The sequence below is a fragment of the Molothrus aeneus genome, chromosome 14 (assembly GCF_037042795.1).
Source record: "Molothrus aeneus isolate 106 chromosome 14, BPBGC_Maene_1.0, whole genome shotgun sequence".
NCBI lineage: Eukaryota > Metazoa > Chordata > Aves > Passeriformes > Icteridae > Molothrus > Molothrus aeneus.
The window spans coordinates 12,635,942-12,662,157 of NC_089659.1; the positions used below are offsets into that span (position 1 = coordinate 12,635,942).

Consider the following 26,216-nt stretch of genomic DNA (forward strand, 5'->3'; position numbering starts at 1 on the left):
AGCAGGCAATTTGCAATGGTCACTTGGATCAGGTCCTTTGAGCAAAGATACAGGATGATTTTAAAGCAAGCGAGGTTTTGCTTCCTTCCTCACATAGGTTTGAGTCCTGCACAGAGCTGAGCAGAAGGTGATCACAAAGGGGTGATGGAAAAGACAAACCCCAGCCTGCAGTGACTGCAAAACGGAGCCCTGCTAGTGATGGATGTAACCCACAGGGAAGCTGTTAGTGTGCAATACAGTTGCAGGTAAAGAGGAAGACAATGGGCAAATTCATCAGTCTAGAATTGGCATTTCATCGTGTCAAAAAGCAACAGGAAGGCACAATCAGAGATCACTCTAAGACAGAGTTGTGGCGAAGGCTATGAGCAATTACACCTCGTTACAACAGTGATAAATGCTTAACTGCTTGAGTATCACTGCAAGAGAACCTTAACCCCTGGCACAGGGCCTGTACCCAGTGCAGACCAGCTCTGGCTCTGTCAGTGGGGTGTGCCATATGTTGCATTGGCAATTCTTCACAAGCTTTTAATGTTGGCCCTGCCACGCCAGGTGCAAGCTCTTAAAACGCCATTGTATGTAACAGTAAACCCAGATATGCTTTGTTCTGGGGTTATGTTTATCTTGGAAAGCAATTCAAGTTCATTCAAACTGTACTCTAGAATGACCCTCAAAACCAAGTAATCTCCTTTCTAATAAAGCAGAGTACCAAAGAAAGCTTTATTTGCTGGAGGGGATTTACTCTGGTAGATTTGAGCCCAGGTAGTAGTAGCTGCAGTGCACATACCCTGTAAAAGCTTCTGATAGAAGTAAATGCACTCCAGTCCCTTCCCTTTTATCTTGTAAAATTTATTTCCTTTCCATGGCGTTGCACACCAGTGCAGCAATCCATCACCCTGTGGTTTCATCATGTAAATTACAATTTGTCCATATCTATACGCTTTGTCAAACGTGAAGATTAAAAGCTGCTAACAGATGTGTTTTGGCACCAATCTTCCTACCAAACTTGCTCCTTAAAAATACAGATTTGCACACAATTCACAAAAATTAAGTGAAAAGCAAACAACTCAGAGCTTAATGCAAACATTTCATATCACATTTGTTGGGGTAACGTCACAACTTACATTGACTGGTAAAGGTAAAATCATGTTCCTGTAAAAATGACATGCTCCTGCCATAATAAAATCTGTTTTTTCTTGGTACCTTGTCATACCTGTCCCATTTCAGAGTTTCACATGAGGGAAACTGTTACACCCTTAGCCTTTTCCAACTTGCTGGTAATTGCAGCTGGATGCATTCCTCTGGTAGAAACATCACCACTGAAGTACACACCTATGGAGTGCAATGCCTTATTTACAGGCTACCACAAAACCACCAAAACTCAAGATAAACTGATCTGTGCAAGCAGATAAAGTTCAGAGAAGCAACCAGATTCTTTTTCAACTCCTTCCCAAGGCAAAGAATAGCTGAAGAAGGATGACAGAGCTCCAGCCATGGACAGTCCTGCAGGGAGCTCCCACAGCTGTCAGACAGCCAGGGCTACATTACATTCTCCCATTCTACCCTGAAGTTAACATTAAGAATGTTAATAATAACATTTAAAATCCTGTCAGCTTTAATAACTATTTATAATAACACTGATAACTCAGGCTTTCTTATTTTCCACGCTTACACAACAACAGTTGCCATGCCAGCAGCACAGCTGCCAGAAAACAAAAATCCAAAAATTTGAAAATAAAGGTGATGAAATTACTTTTGTTTTATACTGTGTTTTATTTGCCAAAAGAAAAAAAAGAAAAAGAAAGAAGAATGACAGCAATACTGGCTAGAAGACTGAAAAGTCAGTTCCCAGTAACATGGAATGATGATTTCAAAAACATACTCTGAAGCTGCCTGTGAGATGCTCTAAGGTGACCAGTCATCAAGTGAGTTGTCATCGATTTTGGGACCAACACAACCCTACTTGCATCATTTTTTCCTTCTCTCAATGTTGTGCAAGAACCCACAAGAACATCTTGGCACATGCTGGTCCTGACATTCAGCTCACTGTGAAGCAGAACATCACTTGGGAGGCTCCTGGTTTGCTTCCCCACCCCAAATATTCCAATGAAAGTGTTTTGGAATTAACTACACATTTAGCCAATTTTGCTGGCCTGGTGCTAGAACATTAATAATTCAGACAGCATCTGGTTCAACCACAGATTAAGGCCCCTGAGGTCTTGCATAAGGGAATACATTTAGGAGTGATCTTGGGAACTGCATGACTCTGTGTCTCAACACTTGCTACCCACGGCAGTGTCTGCTGCAGCCTTATCTCGTGCGAGGAAAAGTTCAAGAGTACATCTCTGCTCAGTTCCCTGCTTACAGTGTGCTCCCCCCACTGCAGAAGTGACAGTGCCAAGAGGAAAAGCAGAGCTCCTGAGAGCCACAGCACCAGGCACTCGAGCTGCTGTCTTAACATTCACATGCTTGTCTTCCCCAGCAGCAACCCCTGCCCACAAGGGGCATGGGGGACCTCAGGGTGCCAGCCAGGTGGATGCCTCCCCCTCTGAACACTTACCCAGCAATGCCAGGCTCTGCATCTCCTGCCAATGGTAGCCTTGGGACCAAAGGGCATCATATCAAGCTTGCTCTCTGTAGGAACAAGCCTCTCCCTGCCTCAGACACCACGGATCATGAGGAGTGTTCCGCTTGCTTTAATGAGGAAAGCAGCAGGGATATTTATCTGGGCATTTACAACCAAAACCATCTTTAATTATCCTTCACATTGTTTTCAAAAATAGCAGCAGAACCACAGTGCAGGGCAGAGAAAGAAAAAGCCAAAACCATGCCAGTGGACTGGAGTACTCCTGCATGACACCATCTACTCCAAATCCAGAGTCCTAGCCAGGCACTCCCAGCCCTAAATCTGAGCTGACTGCTGCTCCAGCGTGCTTTGAAGGCCTAGCACAGGCCCTCAGATGGCTGGAACTGAGGCAGATGCAGTCACATTCTTGGCGGGTCTTCTCAGGGTCATCTTTGATGTGGAGAAGTGCTTGGTATTGTTTTCTGCATTGATGTTTGCCCCTGGTATGTGGAAGGAAATGTCCTTGTGCATGGCAGCCCCTTGGTCTGGCCTCAGAGCTTGCAACCTGCTGCCTGGAGAGCACTGTCCCTTTGGAGGTCCCTCTGCTACACACTAAAAGGGCTCCTTAGCTCCTCTGGCTGTTTCTTAGTTACCCACATAGCAGAAGTGCTGCCCTCCTGTCCCTTCCCAATGCATGCAAGCAGCATATTCCATTTCTGTCACTTCCCTGGCAAGGTTGGCTCTTGCCTGAGCAAGATATTGCAGCCTTTGGATATAGGAACATGAAATTCCTTCTGAAAGAGGATTACAGCCACATTCCCCTAAAGTCAAACCAAGGGCAAAAACTGCACAGAGGGAGGTCAGATCTCTGCCTAAACTTTTAGATCCTCAAATGGTAATGACTAGGGGTACAACTTTCACCAAAACCAGATCTTGGTGCCCCACTATTTGTGATGACACAGGCCTTAATTCTTATCCATTCATTGTTTTATTATTTTCATCACTGCTTCTCCTAAGCCAATGGCTGGTCCACATTCACCACCCATGCCAAAAATGACACAAACCACAGCTCAGTTTGCTCATGCAGACCATCAGGTCAGCCAACAGCTCAACCTGTGTTCCACAGGTGCCTCATTCAAGATAAGGGTAAAAAGCCACTGGGCTCACACTCCAGCTTTGGAGCACCTGTGGGAAGGCAATCACCTGTCCCCCTCTGCAATTCTCTTCATTAAAAGTTTGAAGAAAATTCCTTCCTTGGCTGCTACCATTACACCTCATTAGGGCAGAAATGCCAATACAAAGAAACCTGACCTCCTCCACCCACTGGGACATCTCCAGCAGCCTCCTCCTGGTTGCTAATGTCACCAGAGGAGGAACCCTCATATGAAACCGCATTATTTCATATGGCTCCTAACTGTGCTTCCAAACTAAACACCATTTCTTGCATACAACTTTCAAGCTGCTGCCTTTCCCAGGGCTCCCAAGGATAGGCTGGAATACCCTTTCCAGCAGCCCAGATGCTTTGGTGGCAGTTTTATCTCATGTGGCTTTCAGCACACAAATGCTTGTTGAGGAGGTGATTTGTGGAGGAGGAGGAGTTCTGCCTCAAATTATAGTACACAAGAGGGAAAGGTGGTAAAAGAATGCCAAAACAACAGTTTATCAGGATAAATTTCCTGGGGGGCTCCAGGCAGACCTCCCCTCCCAGCTCCTCCTGACCCTAGAAAATGCTCTCAGGGAGCCTAGCCCTTGATTCCACTTCTTCCCTCCAAACAAGGACCTGCACCCCATACCTGTAGCTGACCTGTACCCTACAAGCCCCAGTGCACTTCGCCCTCAAAGGTGTCATGACCCTCAACCAGGCTGTGGGTTTAATGGCATGCAATTATGGGAACATCTCAGCAGCCTGAGAACTGCCTAGTTGTAAGCTCTCATCCTTTTTCAGTCACTCATGGCTCTGCCTTGTATATGCTCCTTTTCTCCAGCCCTGGCCAGGGCAGGAAATGTCACTTCTGGCATCAATTTAACCTGGCTGACTTCAGTGCTTGTCCAGGGCTAAGTAGCAGGAGAGTGATTAGGGGACAGGCAGATTTCCATCTCCTGAAGGCAGGGGCAGGGAGGTCAGGGAGAAAGCACCCAGCACCAGCACAGGACAGACAGAAGCACTGGAGGCCCCCAGCCCCTTGCAGCCAACCTCAGAGGCAGGGCACATCTCTAACAGGCAGAAACAGCATCCTGTACAGATCTGCTGTTCAGAACAAAACTGCGGGGTTTAGACAGTTTGAAAAAAGTCTGTGCTTTCTCTCTCTTGTGTATTTCAGTACAGTGGTACAGGTTTAGATCCATTCAAGGCTGAATTTAAAGTTATTTTCTAGCATTCTGACTCAGAAATCAAGCATACTTGCAGCTTTTCAATATTCTCTCTTCTTTTACCCCTTTATTCCCAAACTCACACAAGAACAATATCCATCTGAATGCAGCTCCCTAGTGAAGATGTAAAAATATCTGGGATCATTAAAAAGCCATCAAGGCCAATGCACTGTACAGGGCTCTTTGCTCTCCTGATAGAATCCCAGGAAAGTACACAGCTGGGCCTTGCAGTAGTTTGTATTTCTCCTCCTGAAGATTTTCAATTAAACATTTTTAACCTACTTGTCACAAAGCACATTACAAGTAAAACTAATTTGCATTCCTTTGGACATTTTTTCATAAAGAAGAATGAAGATTTATCCCCCAAGTTAATCACTGGTATAAGAAGTCATTCCACTACAACTCCTGAGTAAAAATAATAAGGAAGAAAAGTCAATGTGAGTCATTACATAGAGCTCAGCAAAGCCAGGCTAATCTATATGTAATGTGGGAAGCCCCAAAACACAACCACAGAGCAGCAGGCATAAAAACATCAGCTTTTAAACTCACATCTAGGATTTCCCATTGTGTCTTGCAGAAGCACCATGTTAGATTCCCACTGAATGAGATTAAGACACTACAGGAAAGATTATTATTCCTTCTACTACTGCAGATAAAGCTTAGGCATTCAACTGCAGGGACTTTTGTTACTGCTTGGAAAAGTCAATCTGTGGCAGGATTTCCAGTGCAACTTGTGAAACTGAACTGGAAAGTAGAGCAACTGTGATTGTCCACGGCACGTGAGCTATGTCTGCAGCTGCGTGGGACTCTGGGTAGCTTTCCACTCTCAAGCAATTAATTCTAGGGTTGAAGGCAACTCTACACTCAAGGATCTTCAAAAGGGAAAGAGAAATCACAATGCCACCTCGGGTTCACGACTGATTCGTAACAGATGCAGGGACGGCAGCCCTTGTGGTTCCGTGTCAAGTCTGGAGACATTTTGATGAATTCTGAGCAGATGGAGCATAAACACAATCCCTCACCCATGCACGTTTACTGCCCATCAAGTAATTGCACTGTACAGGGGCTTAATGGCCAGACCTCCCACCCAAATATTTCATCCACACGCTACAGCAGTGAAAACCCCATGCCATGACCACAAGAGCTGCCACACAGCCACAAAACAAGGGCCACCAAATCTGAAACCCCAACCAAAAGTCAGCAGGCCTGGCCAGTGGCCTGGCACAGAGACATCAACTTCATCTGCCACCACCCCTCCCTCCCTCCCACCACGACAGCATCCCTGAGCCTGAAAGGTGTTGTGATCCCCTAAGAGTGACCCCACGTGTCACACACAGAGCTCCACACACCCATGCTCAACCAGCAGCACATCAGTCTACCTTAAGAGTCACCTCCTTTAGGTGGGTATCAAGGGGTCCAAAGACCTGTACCTGTCACTGCTAACTTGCAACTCACTCCTGGAGTCTGGGTATTTTAGTTAAGCAACTCCTTCCTTGCTAATATTCTCTGCCCTTCCAAACATGCTCTGGCCTATTGCCAGCTGTTTGCCTCATTTCTCTTCAAGAAAAATTAACACAGAAGCCAACTTCTTTTTTCCCCTATCCTCAGAGCCAGTATTTTAATATTATTCCCATAAGTCAAAGAAATTTGAATGATTATCTCATTTAAGGATGCTGTTTGTGCTGCCTACAGAACTGCATTCTGCTTCTAATAGTATCTGAACAGCTATTCTTTTTTTTTCCTGGCACTTGGGGTGATTCAAACTCCTGCCTGCTCTTTCAGCCTCACATTTTATTACACCATAACCAGGTGAGAGAAAGTAAACGTCTCTCTGCCCAATTAAATGATTACAATAAATCTTCCACAGCCCACAGGAAATGAGCTGAGTTTGTTAAAAGGAAATCACTAATATTTGTTATCTTACATAATCACTTCAAGGGGATTATTGACTGTTCCCCATATGATACAATCCAGACTAAAATTAAAGACAAATCTCATGTCAAAAAAGCAGTCACCCCACTTAAACAACTCCAAAGTGATTTATATGAAGAGGGAGGTAAACATTTAAGCAACCAATACATCACAGCTCTTTTATTCCCCCAAAAAGTGACTTTACAGAAAAACTCTGAAGTCTAACTTGTTCTGCATGTGTGGCACCAAGTACAAGTGGCTTCTGCCTTGTGCAGATGGCTCAAGTTTACTGTTGTCACAAAAGTGCTGTTTGCTCATGTCAACTGCCTCTCCCCATGCCCTGGAGCGAGGAGAACATCATCAGCTGCTCCATAATAGATGCCTGTAGCATCTCTGACTCGCTGTAATTTAAAGGCAATATTAAGAAGAAGACATGACCATTACACAAGCAAACATGGTTATTTCCACTGCAGAAGGCATTTAATTTCCTGCTGTTGTTGTTCCCTAGACAGGAGGAAAGCCTCCACCTGGGGAACTGGGCTGTGGTGCCCTCAGAACGTGACTCTACCACTCAACAGAGGTGGGGCTGGGTCCCACCCATGCTCAGCTACCACCACCACCTTTAGGTACAGGACAACAGGGAGAGATGCTGCCCATCATGGCTCCAAGGGACATGGGTGTAGCAGCTCGTTTAGGGGGGGTCTCCAGGGGGGCCCCCTAAGCTGTGTGTTCCCTGGTAGCAGCAGGCAGGCAAGGAGATTCCACTCGGCTTCTGAGGGTATTAATTAGATGAGGGTTTTATTGGGGGTCCCACCCCCAGGAGCAGCATGGTTTCTGAGGGAGAAGGGGGAAAGGGGGAGGGAGGGGGAGAGAGGGAGAGCCTAGGGAGAAAAAGGGCCAAGAGAGCCTCTGTGGTGTCCCCCCACAGCTTAACAGGGAGATTGAAAGTAGGTGCAGAATAAGACTTGGGCCAATGGGATTACAGATCCATGATACTTCAGGGGAGGATCACAGGCTTGGAATAAACTCCAGGGGTGAGACAGAGCATACCATCTAACTAAAATGTAACACCACACATGGGGACAAACACTCAGGGCACAGAGCTCACCACAGACACTTTGCTGATGACGTCCCTGGCGACGGCCAGGCCCTGCGCGAAGGTGCGGGCGGCCACGAAGGCGCGCGTCACCTGCAGCTTGAGCTTCCTGGGCACGTCCCCAAAGGGCTTCAGCTGCTCTGTGTACTTGCTGACACACTCCAGGTACTCATCCGTGAAGTGGTACTGGGGGTTGACCAGGCGGAACATGCGCTCCAGCAGGCGCGCCCAGAACTCGTTGAGCATCTCCTCCAGGTTGACGTTGCCGCCCACGTAGTAGCGCTTGAGCTCCACGAAGAGGTCCTTGAAGAGCTCCGAGTTCTGCATGTACAGCCGGCCGTACGTCCGCACAAACATGTCGTTCAAAGACTTCTCTGCGTTCTCCAGGAGCTCTTTGAAGAACTCTAGGAAAGAGGGAGAGGGGATATGGTAAACACGGGCAGTGAAAACCCCATGCCCTGACCACAAGAGCTGCCACACAGCCACAAAACAAGGGCCACCAAATCTGAAACCCCAACCAAGAGTCAGCCTGGCTGCCTTCATCTGCCACCACCCCTCCCTCCCTCCCACCACGACAGCATCCCTGAGCCTGAAAGGTTTTGTGATCCCCTAAGAGTGACCCCACGTGTCACACACAGAGCTCCACACACCCATGCTCAAGCAGCAGCACATCAGTCTACCTTAAGAGTCACCTCCTTTAGGTGGGTATCAAGGGGTCCAAGAACCTATACCTGTTGTGTGTTCACACACTCCTACAACTGCTGCTTACCTGGAGGATTAGCACAACGAGACCATCATCAAACTGAAATGGAAAATTCAAGGACTCCCCCAGAAATCTGCCGTGTCTACACCTCAGAACCATGTCTATATATCAAAATTTTTGATTACTCTTCATAAGCCAATCCCCAAAACTCTCTATAGACTGGAAGACTTTTACGAGTGAAACATCTCCTGATACAAATATGAATATCATGATTAAGAGTCAGCAAAAAAGACAAAAAAAGTGCAAAAGTTTCTGATGTTTCCATTTAGGCATCTTAAAAGATGTAATTTCAAAGAACAACATATTGGAAAGAATAAAGGTGTTTTTGTGAAACAGATGTTTTGCACAAATGAGTCCTTCTTTCTAGTTCTTGACAATTCACTTTCCAAGATTATCATAAACCAGACTCAAAAATGAAAAAACTTTAATATATTTATAAACAAATTTTAAAAATCGACCTGCAGGTTCTTTCTCCCATCCTGCAAGTTCATCATCTCTCAGGGCAAGGCCTGACCACTTACCCAGTTGGTCCTGATCACAGAAGGGTCTTCAGATATTTGTGGCAGTGAGAAAACCCCCACAAATATACCAGAATTTGCTTAAAATCTGAGGGCTAAACATTTGGTACAATACCAAGAGATTTTTCAAAATATGAAGGACAGATAGGGTTTGTGATCTTTATCATTTTCTAAAAGCAAATCCCCACTTTGGTTCACTCTCTGGGAGCGCTGGACAGCCCAGAGTGGCTGTTGCCATGTCCTGGCAGTGCCACATGTGTCCCCAACACTGATAACAAGTTGACCCGATGCTGATACCACTGCAAAAGCAGTTTAAAGAACACATCCTCCAAGAATTCATCACCGCAACCTTGACACGTGGGCCTAAGCACAAACTACCCTGCCACAAAGCCTTTGCCTTGGAGATTTGGCATAGATGAGATTAAAATAAATAAAATAAAATAAAATAAAAATTAAATAAAAAAATTAAAAATTAAAAAAAAAAATTTAAAATTTAAAAAATAAAATAAAATATAGGGGAGGCGTCCAGCAGGCCAAAAGCATTTGGGCCATTTTGGAAGAAAACTCCCTGCTCTATGGCCTTGGGGGCAGCTAAGGAGAGCAATGCAGGTGCCACAGGGACAAAGTCTCCCATGCCTGTTTGCTCCAGCCCCACAGGGAGCACCAGCACCCTGGGGAGCAGGAGCAGCAGGGTGAGGAAGCAGATTATTTTATGCATGCCACCAGCAATTGAGGATTCTGACCTCTGCTTTTCTGTGACTCATATTCAATAAATATTTTTTAATAAAACATGCCTCTGTGGTTTTCTAAATCCTCAAAGGAGCAATGCTTAGAGCTAGAAGTTGTTATAAGGGGGAGGGGGGGGAATATTTTGGCCCAGTGTGAATTTAAACCTTGTTAAAAGACATTAAAAGTATGCTGAAGTTCAGATTTTCGTCTTCAAAGTGCTCCAGTACAAACAAAGGCTAACACAGAAAACATTTTCTGGAAAAACTGAAACATTCCATGAGTTCCTGATGAACAAAGTCATGGGGTTCAATGCCTGACATGGCTGTATATAATGCAGCCTCTTAGGAGCACAAGAGAAATGATCCAGGGAAGAGGAGATTGATTTCAAACACCCAACACGTCCTCTGTCCAATATCAGCAGGAACCTCCACTTTCGTTCCCATGACTGGCATTTCCTCTCCAGGAAGATTTTTTTCTGTTGAGTTTATACTATAGAGATTAGCTTGGTGTATATTAATTTCTAATTCACTTAATCATTTTGAAGGCTCACTTCCTTCCTTTGCTCAGACCTTTTAGTAACACCAAATAAGTTGTTTATTTAAATATACTTCTGTACCAGGCACAAAACCTGATAGATGCATCAGCAAACTCTTCAAAAATAATTAGATTTTTAAAATTATATTGATGGCAAATCTACCAGATAGCTCGAACCATCAGTCTAGAGAACCCAAAGCAATGTTTTAAGCCAAGAAAGTTAACTTAGGTAATACATCCATATTACCATAACCAATTTATTCTCCTGACCAAACTCATTTTACTGGTTACACTCTAAAGTGAAAGTTGAATAGACTGTATCCAGGCTTTAGAGCTCTTCATCTCTTAGCAATTTTTCATGTGGGCTAGAACCAGCTATGTTCATTAATTATCATGAAGAAAATCCTGCAATCTAATTAGAAGCAAATACCTGCACACCTAGAGCCTCCCAGCCAGCAGCTTTTCCTTGCCCAAAAGGAAGGTAAATAAAGGAAATTAAAACTTCCTACCACAACCAGGCACTTCCAAAAGCCCAATGCAGCACTGCTGAAGGAGGCAGCATGCATGCACAGCTCTGCTGTCTCTGGCTCAAACTTCAACCACCATTTTCATGGACGGAAAACTCCCCTTCTCAAGTGCCACTTTCCAGAGAAGAAGGGAAGGAAGAAGGGCAGGAGGGCAGAGGAGACTGTGTCTGCAGCCTGGAGTCAGCACCCACCCTTGCCAGCACATGCCTGTATCCCTGGACATGCCAGACAGGATGCCCTGGTGCCTGTGGCATGGCCACTGGGTGCCACTGCTGGCACCTCCAGGCTCCTGGGGTGGAGGTGGGGTTGGATGGAGGGCAGGGGTGATGTCAAGCATGGCACTGGGGATGAAGAGACACTCAGCACCAGCAAGCAGGGATGGATCCAGCAGTGGGATGTGCATGGCCTCTTCCTCCATGCAATGCACAGCACTCCTAACCTGGTCAGCAGCAGCAATTAAATTATATCTATAGATGCATTTTAGTGTAGCTATTGGCACAGTGGAAGTCTGCATCCTCAGTTTCTATCTCCACATCAAGAAATCAGCTTGGGCGCCACAAGGAACATTAATCTTTTCTGTGTGCAAACTATGGGCATAGATGCCTGCAAGGAAAAGAAAAAAGCCTGAAAGTCCTTTTTATGAGTTAAATGCTAATCTGACTAGTAACTCGCTATATCTAATTAGATACTAATTCTCCCCTTCACAGAAATGAGCTGATTAGCAAACACCAAGATAACCCAGCATTAACCTTGCCAGCACAAGAAGAAAAATGGCAGGTTCCTCTCTTACGTCTTGACTGTTTGCTGGGTAAAATAAATGACCACCTTTCATTTGTATTAGAAGTTGACTTGTTCTCAAACAAAGCAAACACACAAAGGCCTCGGTTGCTTATTTTACAGCACTGTAAAAGCACGTTTTACAGCTGTGTTGCAAGCAATCTGTACTCATTAAATTATCACTCTGACAGGCTTCCTGTGAAAAGCTGTCAAATGCAAACATTTTTCACAGACGACAAATCATACTTTGCCAGTGCTCCCTCAGCCACTGCTATCTGCAGGGATGGCAGGCTCTCTCTTCCCTCCAGTTATCTTGTTTAAACTCCCTGGACAAGGGCTGGCCCCTCTTGTCGACAAACAGGCACACACACGGTTGGGAAGGGTTTCACAAACCGACCTGCCAGAGCAGCACGTGGCTCCTAGGTCCCCCTGGCTCTCCTGACTGAGAGCAGAGCCTGCAGAGAGGGCTGGCTTGCACACAGAGGATGAACCACAGACAAGGCCTTTGGGATAACATGGCACAGCCAGCTCTGGTCCAACCTGACCAAGGAGCAAGGTCATGCTGTACTGTTTCAACACACCTCAGCCAAGTCCTGCTGATGCAAAGTCACCTTCTCACTCAAGGTGATGCTCAGGAGGACGAGCTCCAGGCTGAGGGAACCAGCACTGTGGGACCAAAGCCACAAAACCGTTCTTAATGTCAAGAAACAATTTTAAAATTTGTCTGTATTGCAGAATGAATCCTGTGCATGCTACAGGCTTTGATACTCAAAGGAAGATGACATTTCCAATGCAATTAACTTTAGGAGGCAGAAGAGGCAGTAATCTGCACTTGGGCAATCTACAAGTCTGGGTTCTGTTTATTCTTTTAACATTATTTAATTTCAGAGTAGAATTTCAATGCCCACTACTTGGGGAAAGCCTAGAGATGTCAGGAAATGGTAAGAAAGTCAGGATGTGACATATGTGCCATCTCTGCAATAAAAATCCTGGGGAAAAAGTCTCTGCTTTTGAACAAATCCTTCTTTAAAAGAGCACATTGAGAAACATAACCATAGTTACTTGGCAATTTCCTTTTTTTCAGATAATAAGATGTATTACCTCTTTGCAGCTTGAGGGCAGACCAGCCCTGCCAGTAACCCAGTGCAGAAGAGCACTGCATCTCCCCAAGGTGCTTCCACATGACATCAGATTCCACTGCCAGAATAATTCAAAACAATCTTTCTTCCAAATTGCAGATACATGAGCTAATTGAAGAAACACACTCCACCCACTGTGAGACAGAGTAAGTCCCACCTCCAGACAACACATCTACTTCTTTTGACTTTCAGACCCAATATATTTTTGATCTTGAATTCATAGGTGTCACCTGAAAATATTTTTTTGTTCGTTTTGGTTTTTTTAAAAGTAAGAAGGGATGCAGTGTTTTCCTATTCCCTGTGCTAACATTTTCAGATATTTCAAGAGTGGGATTTTCATACAAGAGTGCTTTTGCTGAGGAGAGTCCAGTGCTGCAGGGCACAGTCCTACCTAAATCAAAGGCAGCTCCTGGAAATGAGATGAACACATCAAAGGGGCACATTCCCCTTCACCCACAGACAGGTTTGGCACTTCCGTATACATGCACTGGCAACAAAGGAAACAGCAGAAAAAACTGCCTGGTCTGAGCTGCCTCCTGCCACCACCTGCCCTGTGTCAGGACCCCAGCCCTGGTGTCCCCAGGGCTGAATCCAGAGCTGACCACGGCAGGAGTGCAAAGCTGTGCTTTCAATTTCTTTATCTTCAGGAGCAAAACACATTTATTTCAGGGAATTCTTTCACACAGAGAGGCACGGTGCTCCACAGCATCACACTTACTGCTCTTGTAGCCACTGCAAAGAGTGAAATCATCAGTGACCCAGGGCTCAGCACCTAAAACCCCCATGTTTTACAGAACAAAGGAAACCTTAACTGCAGTGCAAAAAAAGGTCAAGTCTTATCCAAGAGTTCAGCAAGGCTGCTGAGCACACATGCTTGCTACAGACACCCATCTGTTGGCCATGTTCAGGTGTGCTGGGGCCCTTCCAAAGGACACCAGGGCTGCCTTTTTGCTCCCAAAAGCCACCAGACATCCTGCATTTCCCAGGCACCAGTTTCCCTTAGTTAAGGGCCGGGTTTTCAATTGGCCTTATTCTGTTTGAGGTTTGCAAATCAACTACACAAACAGATCCCAGGTAGACGTGCAATTACCCAACCACCTTAAAAAACAAATAAAACCAGGTTCAAGCATGCATGTGGAACATGCTGAATTTTTATGGGCACAATTAATTAGTTTCAGATAATTTGCCACCCAGCATTTTGAGCATACTCTTAATATATTGTCCAGATTATGATTAATTAAGGACCTTCTATCTTAGCAAAACCTTTAATTTGCTTGTCTTGTATAGACAATTATGTATAGGCAAGACAATTATGCTTTCTAGTGTGTACAAGAGAACACTGCCACAAAGAGATTAATTATCTTTTCTCCTTAAAAGGTTTACTCATAAAATGTCCACAACAGCAAGATGGATTCCCAGACAAATGCTCCTGCCCAAGCCATGGCCCCACGGGCTATGCTGTGGACAGGCTGGCTCTGTCCCTGGGTTTTCCAGAGGTGCAGATGCAAACTCCACCCTGCAGCTGCTCCTACTATCTAAAGCAAAAGTCATTCCAGACAGATAAATGGAATTTGGGAGAAAAGAGACAAATGTTTCTCAGCTCTCTTCACCTGGAGGTTGAAGCCATCCACAGCCATGCCACCTAGTCCAAAGGGAGAAAAGCAATTATTTTTTTCTGAATGTGCTTCATTATTTTTAATATGCTTTCACTTCCTTCATTGCATATACAGGATTTGTAATTTCCACCAGGGAAAAACAAATCCTAACTTAACAACCTTTTTCCGGAAGCGTTGAGAAACCGATGAACACATAGTGTTAACACATTTATTGAATATGAACTCAGAAGGGCAGGGCAGATCCACAAGCTGTTTATCTGTCCTGTTTTCAAACATGTGTTAGCACTTATTGACATGGGAAGAACTCTTTCACAGGGCTTGAAAAAGTACAGGCTTAAATCTTGCCAGTGCCACAGCAACAGCCACAATATGTGAATGCTGCAGAGCTGGGAGGAACAACATCTCCCTGAACTTTGCTTGATTAGTGAAAGTCAAGACAACATAAACAACTAGGTCACAGTCTCATAGGTTAAAAAAACCCAAACCCACCAAAAAACAAAATATCTAGAAGTTCTGGTTTCTGGAGCACTGTGGGGCTAGTGGAGCCCAGAAGAGCAGAGCAGAAGACAACACAGAGCACTGGGTAGCAGCACCACACTGACACTGAGCTTATTAGAGATTAAGGAGCAATGAAGGAGGAGGACAATGTGGAGATGGCTGTCTGTGATCCAAGAAACAAAGAGCAGCACATTGCATCCTGCTGTACGTACCTGACATCCCATGAACTAGGCAAACAGTGAGAAATGCCCTTGGGTCCTTTCTTAGTCCATCCTGCTCTGCCACATCCATGCAGGATGAGCCCAGACTTCACAGCCTCTTCATTCCTGGTTTCAGGGACTGTCACTGGTCATACACCCCATTTTTGCTCAGCTATGCTGAGTCTTCTCCCCCTGCTTCCACATTGCCTCCTACCCAGGCAGCAGGTCCATCATTCCCAGCACTTGTATCCCCCTCCTTTCAACAACTCTTCCTCAATACACCTCCCTGCAGCTGTTTCTTCTTTCTCCATTGTTTGCTCTTCCCCCTACTCCCCCCGTGCCTAATTTTCACTGCACCCATTCCTCAATCTCTTCAGCCACACCTGTGATGTCTCAGGTGCTTCAGCCTTTGCCCCACATCCATTTGGTACCAATACACCAAGTTCCCAGCCCAAACTTCACCTGCAAGTGAGCTCCTTCAGGCTGCCTCCCACACGCTCCCAACGCAAAGGAACTTTCTGGGACACTCACTAAGGTATTTCACAGGTACAGGCTTTCCCAAGCCTCCCCTCCTACTGCTGTCAGAGTGTGAGGAGGGCCTGCACTACTGAACACTGGGGATGTCTTTCTTGTTCCCATTACCTCAGTTACCCTCATCTCATTACACTTGCACAGAGAGTTCTTCCAGCTGGGGCTGCCTCTTATTTGTTCAGCCAGCATCTGAGTGGCTGGACACTAAGACATTACAGTACATTAAACACTAATAAAACAGCTCCAGCCCTGCACCAGTGGGTTATCACACCCCCAAGCCAAACCACCACCACCAAAATGGGCATCCAGGGCAGCAGCTACCAGGGCTATGCACATAGGCTTGGTGGCTCCTTTGTGCAGGAAGGAGGAAGAGAGAGTTAATTTTAAACAGATAAACAATAGCTTATTGACTGGTTGACGGCAATTAGTAACCAGAGAACACCAGGCACGTTTCCTCTAGCCATGTACAAAGCCTGCTGCCTGCATCTTTGCTTTTGGGAAAAAAGCCAAAAGGATAAGAGCAATTTGCTTGTGACCTTAAGAGCAGAACTGCTTTAACCTGAGATCATATAAGAGTGTTTGATTCCCCCCCAACCTCATATACTATGTCCTTTTGCCCCTTGCTGAAATTTTTGCTTAGTTACAAGATCTAGGATATTATTTTCCTCTCCTAACCAACAAGGCGGGAACCCCCTTCACCTCACCCCATGAGATATCCTACATCTGTGGTAACTTGAACTTGACCTCAGGATCTTTCCAAGCCTCCCAAAAGAGAGGTCTGGTTCTCACCACTGTCAGGCAAGCACCACCCTTCTCAATGAACAAGACTAAAAATCCTAGTGGTGTATGTACCTCCTTAAAAACCTCCAGATGGAGAGGAGCCAGTTGAACAAAAACAAAGAATAAACAAACTTCCACCCAAGGCACAGACAGCAGACAATTTGTTTCATTGCTGTTGCACTGAGTGGGAAAGCACAAACAAAAAGCCCACAAGTGGGATTTTCTAAAGGAAGTGTGTTGGTGGTTGCTCCCTCCAGCTTCTCCTCAGTGACTCCCCCTCTATCCTTGGGAAGCAGCAATCCGAAACCAAGTCCAAAGGATTGCCTCTCCACAACAGCTTCTTTTGAGGTAAATCTTCCCAGCATTTTCTGCGCTGGTTGGTGTGAGGTTTGGTGCCATCCATTTCTGGGGAGGGCAGAACAAGGCTGCACCTTCACCTCAATGTGAGGGGGTGCAAAGACTAAACCACCCTATTGTTTGTGCCCTAACGATGCCATGGTCATCAGTGCACTCACCTGAAGGTGGGTGGCACTGGGAGAGCTCTCCCACCACACAGGTTTGTTCAGAAGCTCAAACTCCATGCAGCTCTGGCACAGCAGAGGTCCAGCACTCCATGCTCCAGCTGTGCCAACACACCTGGAGCTGCCTCCTGCAGACATGAACGTGCTGCAGCCAGTACTGACCCCATGGGCCTGGGTGCCACAGACATGGGGGGACCCTGCCAAAGGAGCAGGATGAGGGCCCAGGTCTCTGCTCTCACAGGCAGTTTCCAGTAAAAGAGTTAATGTGAGATGAAGGTCCCCAAAGGGCAGTTATTTTGGTGAGGCAGAGCACCACGATGGGCTGCCAAATTCTAACTATAGGAGCAGCAGGCTGGGCACCTGTGGGGCTCATCTTTCACTGTTTGCCTCCACGCTGCCTGAAGCAGCAGAAAGAAGACCACCAAAAGCTTTCTCTTGTCCCCTCTATGTCCTTCCAAGTTATTAATACATCCCAGCTAAGCATCCCACTGCACCAGCACACCTCCCTGATAAACTGGTACCTGGAGATAGCAGCTGGAAGCAAAGGGTTATCTGAACAACAAAAACTAAATTCTGAAATTAATTACAGGCTTTTTCCCTCCAGTTTCAGCAGAGCTTGGAAGCTATTTGGCCAATGTTCTTCTGACCAGACTCTTGGATTCAGCCACATGCCAGTTTTTGGAAGAAATTCATGTACTCAGGAGTAACACAGGGCTCACACTTTGGTCAAGGGCACCCTGGGATGCTTTAAAGATACTCATCATGATCACACTTTGTACCTGTAGCTACCCTGCCCAATACAAACAGGAGCCCACAAACAGGAATCTCTCTCCAGCCCCTCTGCCTGCTCCCTGTACAGCAGAGGGGTTGTGTGCACCATGGACTTGGGGACCCCTGGCCAGCTCTTCCTTCTTGGATTTGGTTTCTTTCCACTTATTGTCACCAAAGGGTTTCCTTTTACACTTCTGTATTTGTTTTATCTTAAATGCTAATGGAAAATCCAGAGAGATTGGATCAGAAATTGAACTCTTGGCATTTAATCACTTCCCAGATGCTGGCGTGGGCTGTACCATTTGATACAACTCCTTCTGTCATGTGGGCATTGGGAACTCCAAACCTACTGCCAGAGACAGACCCCTCACACACTTCCCTCCTGTACAATGAGGGCTGCAGAAGTTTGCTGCCTTGCCTAAGTCTGGAGTTCACAAAATAGAAGGACACAACTTGGTTTAAGTGCAACACCAAAAGCGCTTGTGCAATACAGAGGCAGGAGAAACAAGGAGCTGGTGGGACTCAGCAGCCCCTCTATTTTTTGCTCCCAGAAAAGGGCTTAGCACAACAGTTTCATCTTCCAAGAGATTCAGGACATGTCTTTAAAAAGTGAAAAGTAAGAACATCTTATCTAGGAAGCAGCGGAACAGCGGAAACACTGCAGAAGAGTTATGGGCTATGTCCTGTCCTGGCTCCAATTCCTCAAAACAGCTGAGCAGCTTCCCCAGAGCAATGTTGGCTAGCACAGACCCTGGCATGGAAAACTTCAGCCTCAAAGGGCAAAAGAGGTGAAAGTTCAAATTTAATACATGGAACTGAGCATTTTTGCAGTCTTAATGTCACCGTTAATTCTAATAATGTTATTAATCCCCAAGAGAGTGAAGGGGAGGGCACTAAGCTGTGAAGATAAGACAAGGCACAAGAGATTTTATTTTAAAAAAGGGAGGGGGTGTTTAAATCCCTGACTGCTATAGCTGCTTCTAGGGCATGAGATGTCCCCACAGTCAGTTACAGCTTTCCCATGAATGCCACTGTCACAGAGGGAGACACTAACATGACCAGAAAATTTTACCCCCTAATTTCTCAGTGAAGCCCATAAACATATCTGAGATCAACGAGCAAATCTTCACCTCTAAAATCATTTAGCAATGGTGAATTCAACAACTCACAAACTATTTTTTATTTTAACAAAAAAGCATTTCCCCTGCTGCTGAAAATACATCTCTTACTGAAATGCTGGCATCAGGCTAGTGGCTTAAATTACAACATGAGAGACCTCCAGGGGCATACATACCTGTACTGTAAGCAAATATTTAGACAGGATATGTAAGATATGGGACTCCTGAGCTCACAAGTTCTCCCAGTGCCTGCAAACCAAATACACACAGGAAGATCTGATGCTGTCACTTTATGCACTGGGAGCTGAAATGACTCCTGATCAGCCCTTTGGGGGTGGATAATCAGCAGATTGTTCCATGCTCCTGATTAAAGAGGAGATAATCCATTTCTGTATGGCTTTGGTGTCAGATCAGAGCAATTCTGGCAACAGTTCCAACAGCACACAGGGCTCCAGCAACAGCTGAAGCAAACACTCCAGAAGCCACAGGGCATCCCAGCCTCCATCCAAAGGATGTGCCGCCACTTGGACTGTCCTTCTGCAGCAGCAACTGCTGCAAAGGTCAAGCACATAACGGAGGCAGGACAGGTTTGCCTCTCCTCCCAGACCTGAATGTCAAGGCTGGGGGTTCAGCAGCCAGAGAACCCACAAAGATTTCCAAAGGGCTGGAGGATAGGGTTTGCTGTCTGGGCTGCACCCTGGAGCGGCCGATCGCAGCCTGGGGATGTGTCACCCCTCAAGAGAAGTGTCCACTCCACTTGAAGTGAATTTGGTCTCTAATAACTCATCCTGCCTACTCAGTCACACTGCACAGCTGCAGCACAGAGGATTCCATGTTAAACTAAGGAAGGTGTACAGCTCATTTTTGCCAGTTTTATTTCCATTTGAATGCATTTCCCTACAAGTGATAAAGAAGCCCTGAAGAGCTGCAAATAGTAAAATCAGAGCTTGGGTCCAATGCAGAAGAGCAGCTCTGGAAGGGACTGTGTCCTTTTCCAGTCTCATCCCTAAGGATCAGGACAAATATACAGGTCTTGATTGCCTCTCCTTCCTGTAGTTTGGGTACATTAGATCAAAAATTGTTGGGCAAGAGGAACTCAAATGTGCAAGACACAACTGACCACAGCTGATCTGATGACCAAGCACCAACACCAAAGAAAGGAAATCCCATCCCACAAGCAGCCAAACATTCAACAGCAGGCTCTTAAACAAACAAAACACACCAATCTAGGGCATGGAACTCCAACACTTTTACAGAAGAGCCTGAGGACCTCAGTGAGGGGACTCCTCAACCTGCTCCAGCAACCAGGAGGAAGGTGTGCCTTCAGCCTCCAGGTGACTGGGCTGGAGGGAGAGAGGCAGTCATGATTAAAAGCCTCCCAAGAGGTAAATGATGGAGGGTGGTAATCAGTTCATCTCTACTTCCACCCCAGGTAAGATTAAAAAAATCCCTAAATCAGCTTTGTCTGCAGCAAATGAAGATTTAGTTCTGATATTAGCACTCAAAGACAGAGTCATTAGGCTTTGGGACAGGCTGAGGAGGTTGCCAATTCTCCTTCATTAGTTTCAGATGAGGCAGAGACACACCCTTGAGGGACAGGCCAGGCACACTAAACCCAGCTTTCAGGAACAGCTGAACAACACCATCCCCTTCCAGACTTGCCAGTCAAGGACTTCCCAGGCTAAAGTGAGAGTGAGACCAGCACAGAATATCTCTGAGTGGCTGACAGGAGAACCACAGCGCACAGACAGAAAAGCTTGTGCAGGCTCCCTTCCAAAGCTCAACCATTTTGAAGCCTTGTGCTCTGACAGGCATCCATCTCAGCTTGGCTTCATGTCCCCCTGCCCTCACACAGGCCCTGCAGCCATCCCTTTCCCCACAGAGGGGCAGATGCACCTCTCAGGATGTCTGCTCCTGTCAGGGATGCTAATGCAGTGACCTGTGCATGCTCTTTGTTCCCAATGCAGCATTTCAAAAAGCCTCGTCGTTCATTTAAGGTGAAGCAGATGCTGCTCCTCTGGTCTCTTTGAACAGGCTTATCTATGGGCTGGATTTCATTAAGTGTCTTGTTCTGCATTTAATAAGCTTGCAAGTCTAGACACTTTGGTTCTCCCTCTATCACCCCTTTGGTGTACCAGCAGGTAGAGACAACAGAGGTTAAGAGGGAAATATTTAGCCAGCAGATTTAGATGCTATCAAGATGATTGCATAATTCTACTTTGACTCACTGCAATTTCATAGCCAGGGATTTTTTCTCTCACCCTAGTGCCAACCCCTTTTGAAAGCAAGAGGCTGCTACCTGCTGTAGTAGTACAAAGGAGGTTGCTATGAGGTTCAAGGCACAGACTTTGGGATATTCATAAAAAACTCACATTGAAGCAATGACCAAACAAGGGAACAAATGTCCAGAGGAGCTACATAGGGGAACTGTCCTTTACCACACACTGTGATGGTGATGTACAAGCAGAACTGTGAGCAACCCAGTCCACTTGAGTTGTCAGATACTTCCATATGCAGCTGGCTGTCATCTCATCCCCCAGCCAACAAGGAGAACCCAAGCAGCAGCCTGACATCCTGCTCCCCCTCCCCAGATGCCCAGGCAACGGGGGGCTGCACTGTAGGAGGGGGCTCCTTTGTAGGAGCACTGAGGCACCTACAAAGCCCCACAGGAACCAACCAAGAGCTCAGAAGCAAACCAAGAAATGCCCTGGGACCTTAGCCAGGTGCTTTGCCCAGTCGACTTTGGCTGTTTGCAGAGGTGCTCTCAAAGGAAAAGCGCCTGGCTACAAGGTGGGCAGTGCTGGCTGTGTGCCAGCTACCTCCAAAGGGAGCTTCTTCCTGCAGCTCCCATGAGCCAGGCATGCCCTTTGGAGAGCCAGTCTGACAGGACACATGTGGACCCAAGGGCAATATCAAGACCAGTCATTTGCTTATCTGTCAGCAGTTAGCATCACTCCAGCGATGGGAACTCAGCCGAGACTTGTTCATTATGGTTCTGACCCTGCATCACACTTGAACCCCCAGCCTCCACACAAAACCACTGTGTTTATCTGCTGCTCTGCTTAGCCTCAAAGGCTAAAAGTGAGATGGATACAAATTCTGTGGGCTCACAACGTGCTGGGAAAGAGCAGCATTGTTGTGGATCGGGGCTGCAAGACGTGCACATTACAATTACGTGTGCTGTGGGGATGTACCAACAAAACCAACTGCATACTTACATTAGAGCAAAATGGCTTTTCAAAAGATTAATCAGAAAGAAAGATCTCTCTCTTTGGGAAACAAGCAGCCATAATCAGCAAAATACTTCTCTCTCACAGGATTGCAAAACAAGGCATGCTCTGCCCTCTGAGCCGAGTCATGAACTTTCCCAGCAAAGGGGGACACAGAGCAGAAAAACTGCACAGAAACAACAGGATGGAGATTTTTCACATTTTTATCCCAAGGAGAGCAAATTCAAGGTCTCTGCACTTACCATCAAACTTCTTGTATCGGGAACTAAACATGTTTTGTAGGTGATTGCTAAGCTCTACGACGGCGTTTCTGAAGTCGTGTTTACTCTGCTGACTGTACTTCTCCTCCATTTCTTGGGAGCAGCATGTGTAGCCTTGCGAGCAGACTTTCAAGTGGTCACCTGAAAAGCAGAGAAGAAAATATCCCAAGTTAAAAGGACTCTCTGTGCCAGAGGAAAGAGGTCTCATGAGGCAGGGTGTGTGAAGATTTGCAGCACCATTTACTTCATAGGAGATTCCCCCGCTGTGAGTGCTGGGCCAAGCACATCAAAACCTGATTACTTAGAGAAACTTTATAGCAACATTTGTAAAAAACTTGTCTTTCTGAGAGAACATTAAAAAGTTCAGTTGTTAACTTTTTAGTTATTAACTAAAAATTTTTTTTTATTAACTGAACATTATTCAGTTAATAAAAAGAATAAAGAAACACTCATTCTGTACAGTATAATTTGAAGAACCAGAAAATTTACCTGTATATAGATATATTGTTTATGGCAACTTGCATAAAGTTTTTGCTGAGTATTTTAAATACTTCCAGTTCATTCAGTTAATATACAATATCAGTGGCAATGGCCCTTTTTGTCCAGATAAGTGCTTTTTTCTTCACCCCTCCCCAGTCCAATTATCAGAGGAGAAGTAGTCTCTCCCAGAAGCACAGTTGTCACTGACACTAAATTATACTTGCTTTATGCAATGGCTCATGAAAACGCTTCATATTTCCTGGCTCCTAATTCTGCAGTTTTCTGTCATCATCCTGGAGGAAATAGGGGGTTTGTTTTTGGAGACTTCAAACAGATTTTTTTTCCTTAAGATAATTCTTTCCTAAGAGTCATCTGGTCATCACTCATCTGGCTGACTTGGTCAGAGGGATCATCACCAAGTGTTTCAGTATCTGCAACAGCTCCATTTCAAAATCTCTCAGACAATCTGGACGTAGGATCTGGACCCATATAATTTGCTTTTTGATGCCTTGCAGCAGTGTGGGATGAAGCTGTCCCCTTCCAGCACCACCTGTAAAATGCCACTGTCAACTTTTGTGGGCCAAGATAAACCCTTGGCACAGCAGTCCTCAGCTCCAGCCCTCTGACAGGCCCCACAACACAGCACCAACACAAAGCAGGTGGGCTGATGCTGAAATGGTTCAAACTTGGGCAAATTGTGCAAATCTTTGTCAATACAGAAGATAGGATCAAAACAAGCAGTCAGGATGAGAAACTCATGTTTCCAAGTAAGATGGTATTTTAAAAGACACAGCCAACATGTAAGCTGCTGCCTTCTCTCCCATTTCACACCCTGCTGCCAGACCTTATCTTTCATTCTGAAGAAACAGATGGAGAAGGGAAAACTCTTCCCTGCCTGCTCCCACCCTGGAAGTCACTAAGGACCTCCAACCACCGTGGAAGTTCAGAAACTCACTGTCAGAGCTGCAAAGGACTTGTCAGCCCCCATGCAGAAAATAACATCTTCCTGACAGGCAGTGCACCACACATTTAAGGAAGAGCCATCCATCCTACCTGCTAGAGCATCAAAACTGGGTTTAGAGAAACAAAAGCAGGTTTTGGACAGTTCAAAGCCTGCCCATGGTTAACACAACAGGCTGATGCTCTGCCTTGCCTTGTGCAAGATTTCTCAACAATGTCTTTTGCCCAGGTAGTGAACCTTTGTATCACTGTGCATGACTTCCCAGCCAGAAAGGTCAGTGTCTCTCCTTACAGACACTTCAGGGCCATCTTAAAAAGCGACACAAATATTTTTATCTCTCTCTCTATATATATAGTTCCTAAGAACCTCTCCTCCTAAAATCTATTTCCCTGTTGCGCTACAGGGTTTGTTTGTTTTCTGTGGCATTTCAGAGAGACCTTGACCAGCAGATAATTCTGACACAGCTAATTTATTGCACAAGACCATCCACTGCTCTTCAATTACGGAAAGCTCAAAGTCTGCTACGGGAAGCAGCACTGCTTAAGCACAGCTTTCGGAAAACACAGAAAAATGTCACTAACTCCTTACAGATCTATCTTTTTTCCCCAGACCACTCTTTCTGTCTCAGAGGAGTACCTCCAGCAGCTCCAAGAGAGGCAGCTCCAGGTAGCTTCATAAGTAATTTAAAAAAGAGGAAGGGGTGCACCCAGATTTTCAGATCCTGCCCACTAAATCCATTCTAGAACACGCCTGGGTACTCCTCTCTGAGCCCACCTTACCAGCAAGCATCAAAATAAGAAAGTGCCCAAGCACCACTGCTTTATTTCACCTTGAATCTCTGCTCCAATTCCAATACAGGACTAAGACTCTGACACAACACAAACCATGAATAGCAGCAAAGCTAATTCAAACCTACTGATAGCAGGATTTCTTTTCCTAGTCACACTTCACAGACACTTCTGAAGTTATCACAGATGCCCTGTGATCCCTAATACAGTGGTTTTAACAACTTCTCCAATTTATTTATTATTAAAAAGGCCCAGTATTTCACAAATACAGGTATCCATTTCAAATCTATTAACATTATTGGAGTACAGTTATCATCCAACCCAATGTTACAAAGCAAAATCATTTCCTCTAATCCCCTTTGTCCCAGATTTGACAGTGTCTCCCCAGGACACACGTGCAAAGCCAAGCAAGAGCACTACTGACAGTAAATCAAGCTTGCACAGATCCCATTTGGTTGATCATTAAGAAATAATGCTCCAAAATGTAACTCAGACATTCAAAAATGAATGACCAAGCAATCTAATTATGGAAGATATTTCTCAGTCATGTCAGCACTATGTGGTCTTGGCTCATGATCAAGAATTAGCTCTGTCTGGAGCTGAAGAGCTCTGGCTACTCAGTGCTAATCATAGGAGGATGCACTCTGCTACCCAGCATTTAAAAAACAGGAAGTTTAGGTCTGTGGGCTGCTTTTCTTGCAGTTTTCTTATGCCACAGTGGGAGATGCCACTGGAAAGTCACTGGGGGCCCCATTTTTCCCACACAGAGGTTTGTCCTTAGCACAACTGCATCCCTAAGAACACATCCAAACAACACTGGCACGGTGTGTGAGAAATCTCATGTCTGGTCTTTTAAATCTGCTAGCAGAGCTGATCCATTCAGGATCTATCCATGGGACTCATCCCATGCAGACAGACCCTGATGCAAGACATCACCAAACAGCTTTCAAACACCACGGTGCTACAGCCAGGGGAATGGAAGGGAGGAAGGCTGGAGAGCTCCATGTGAGCACAGATCAGTTATGAACACACAAACACCGACCTGGAGCCAAGGTCAAAGCCAACACCCTTTGTCAATCTGGCAGTGAACTCCTCTAAGGAAAATGAGTGAAAAATATGTGTATTTAGGCATACTTAGCATAGATCTAATGTTTATGTATATTATGTAGAGAACGCCCATGGTGTGCACTCACTGTCAAGGACACATTCAGCAATAATTATTTCCCAAGTTAAAACTCATCAAATAATGCCCATACAAGGCAACTCTTCATCTACTGTTGAGTGTGAAAACCTCGGCAGCTTTTGTAATTTATCACCATGTGAGCACAGCAAAGACATAACTCTGCCACAGCCTCCTTTCAAGTTAGCTTTTTTATTGAATTGTTTGGCAGGGTGTGCAATCATCACATCAGGGGCTGCATGGCAAAAAGAGCTCAAGTAGCAGAGACTGACTCCAAATATCCACTGCATATGCACACCATCACCACAGCTTGACATGGATTTGCAGCAGATCTTTCTCATGGCCTGTTGCAGCA

General features: G+C 45.5%; 1 protein-coding gene across 1 annotated transcript in view; it reads right to left on the reverse strand.

Moving 5' to 3' along the window:
* Positions 1-26,216, reverse strand: part of GPC4 (glypican 4) — a 67,478-nt gene that overhangs the window by 14,837 nt on the left and 26,425 nt on the right. The window contains exons 2-3 of the mRNA XM_066559368.1: positions 22,435-22,593; positions 7,953-8,344 (exon numbers count right to left, since the gene is read on the reverse strand). Of these exons, the coding sequence (XP_066415465.1) occupies positions 7,953-8,344; positions 22,435-22,593 (551 nt within the window). The remainder of the gene's footprint in view (positions 1-7,952; positions 8,345-22,434; positions 22,594-26,216) is intronic.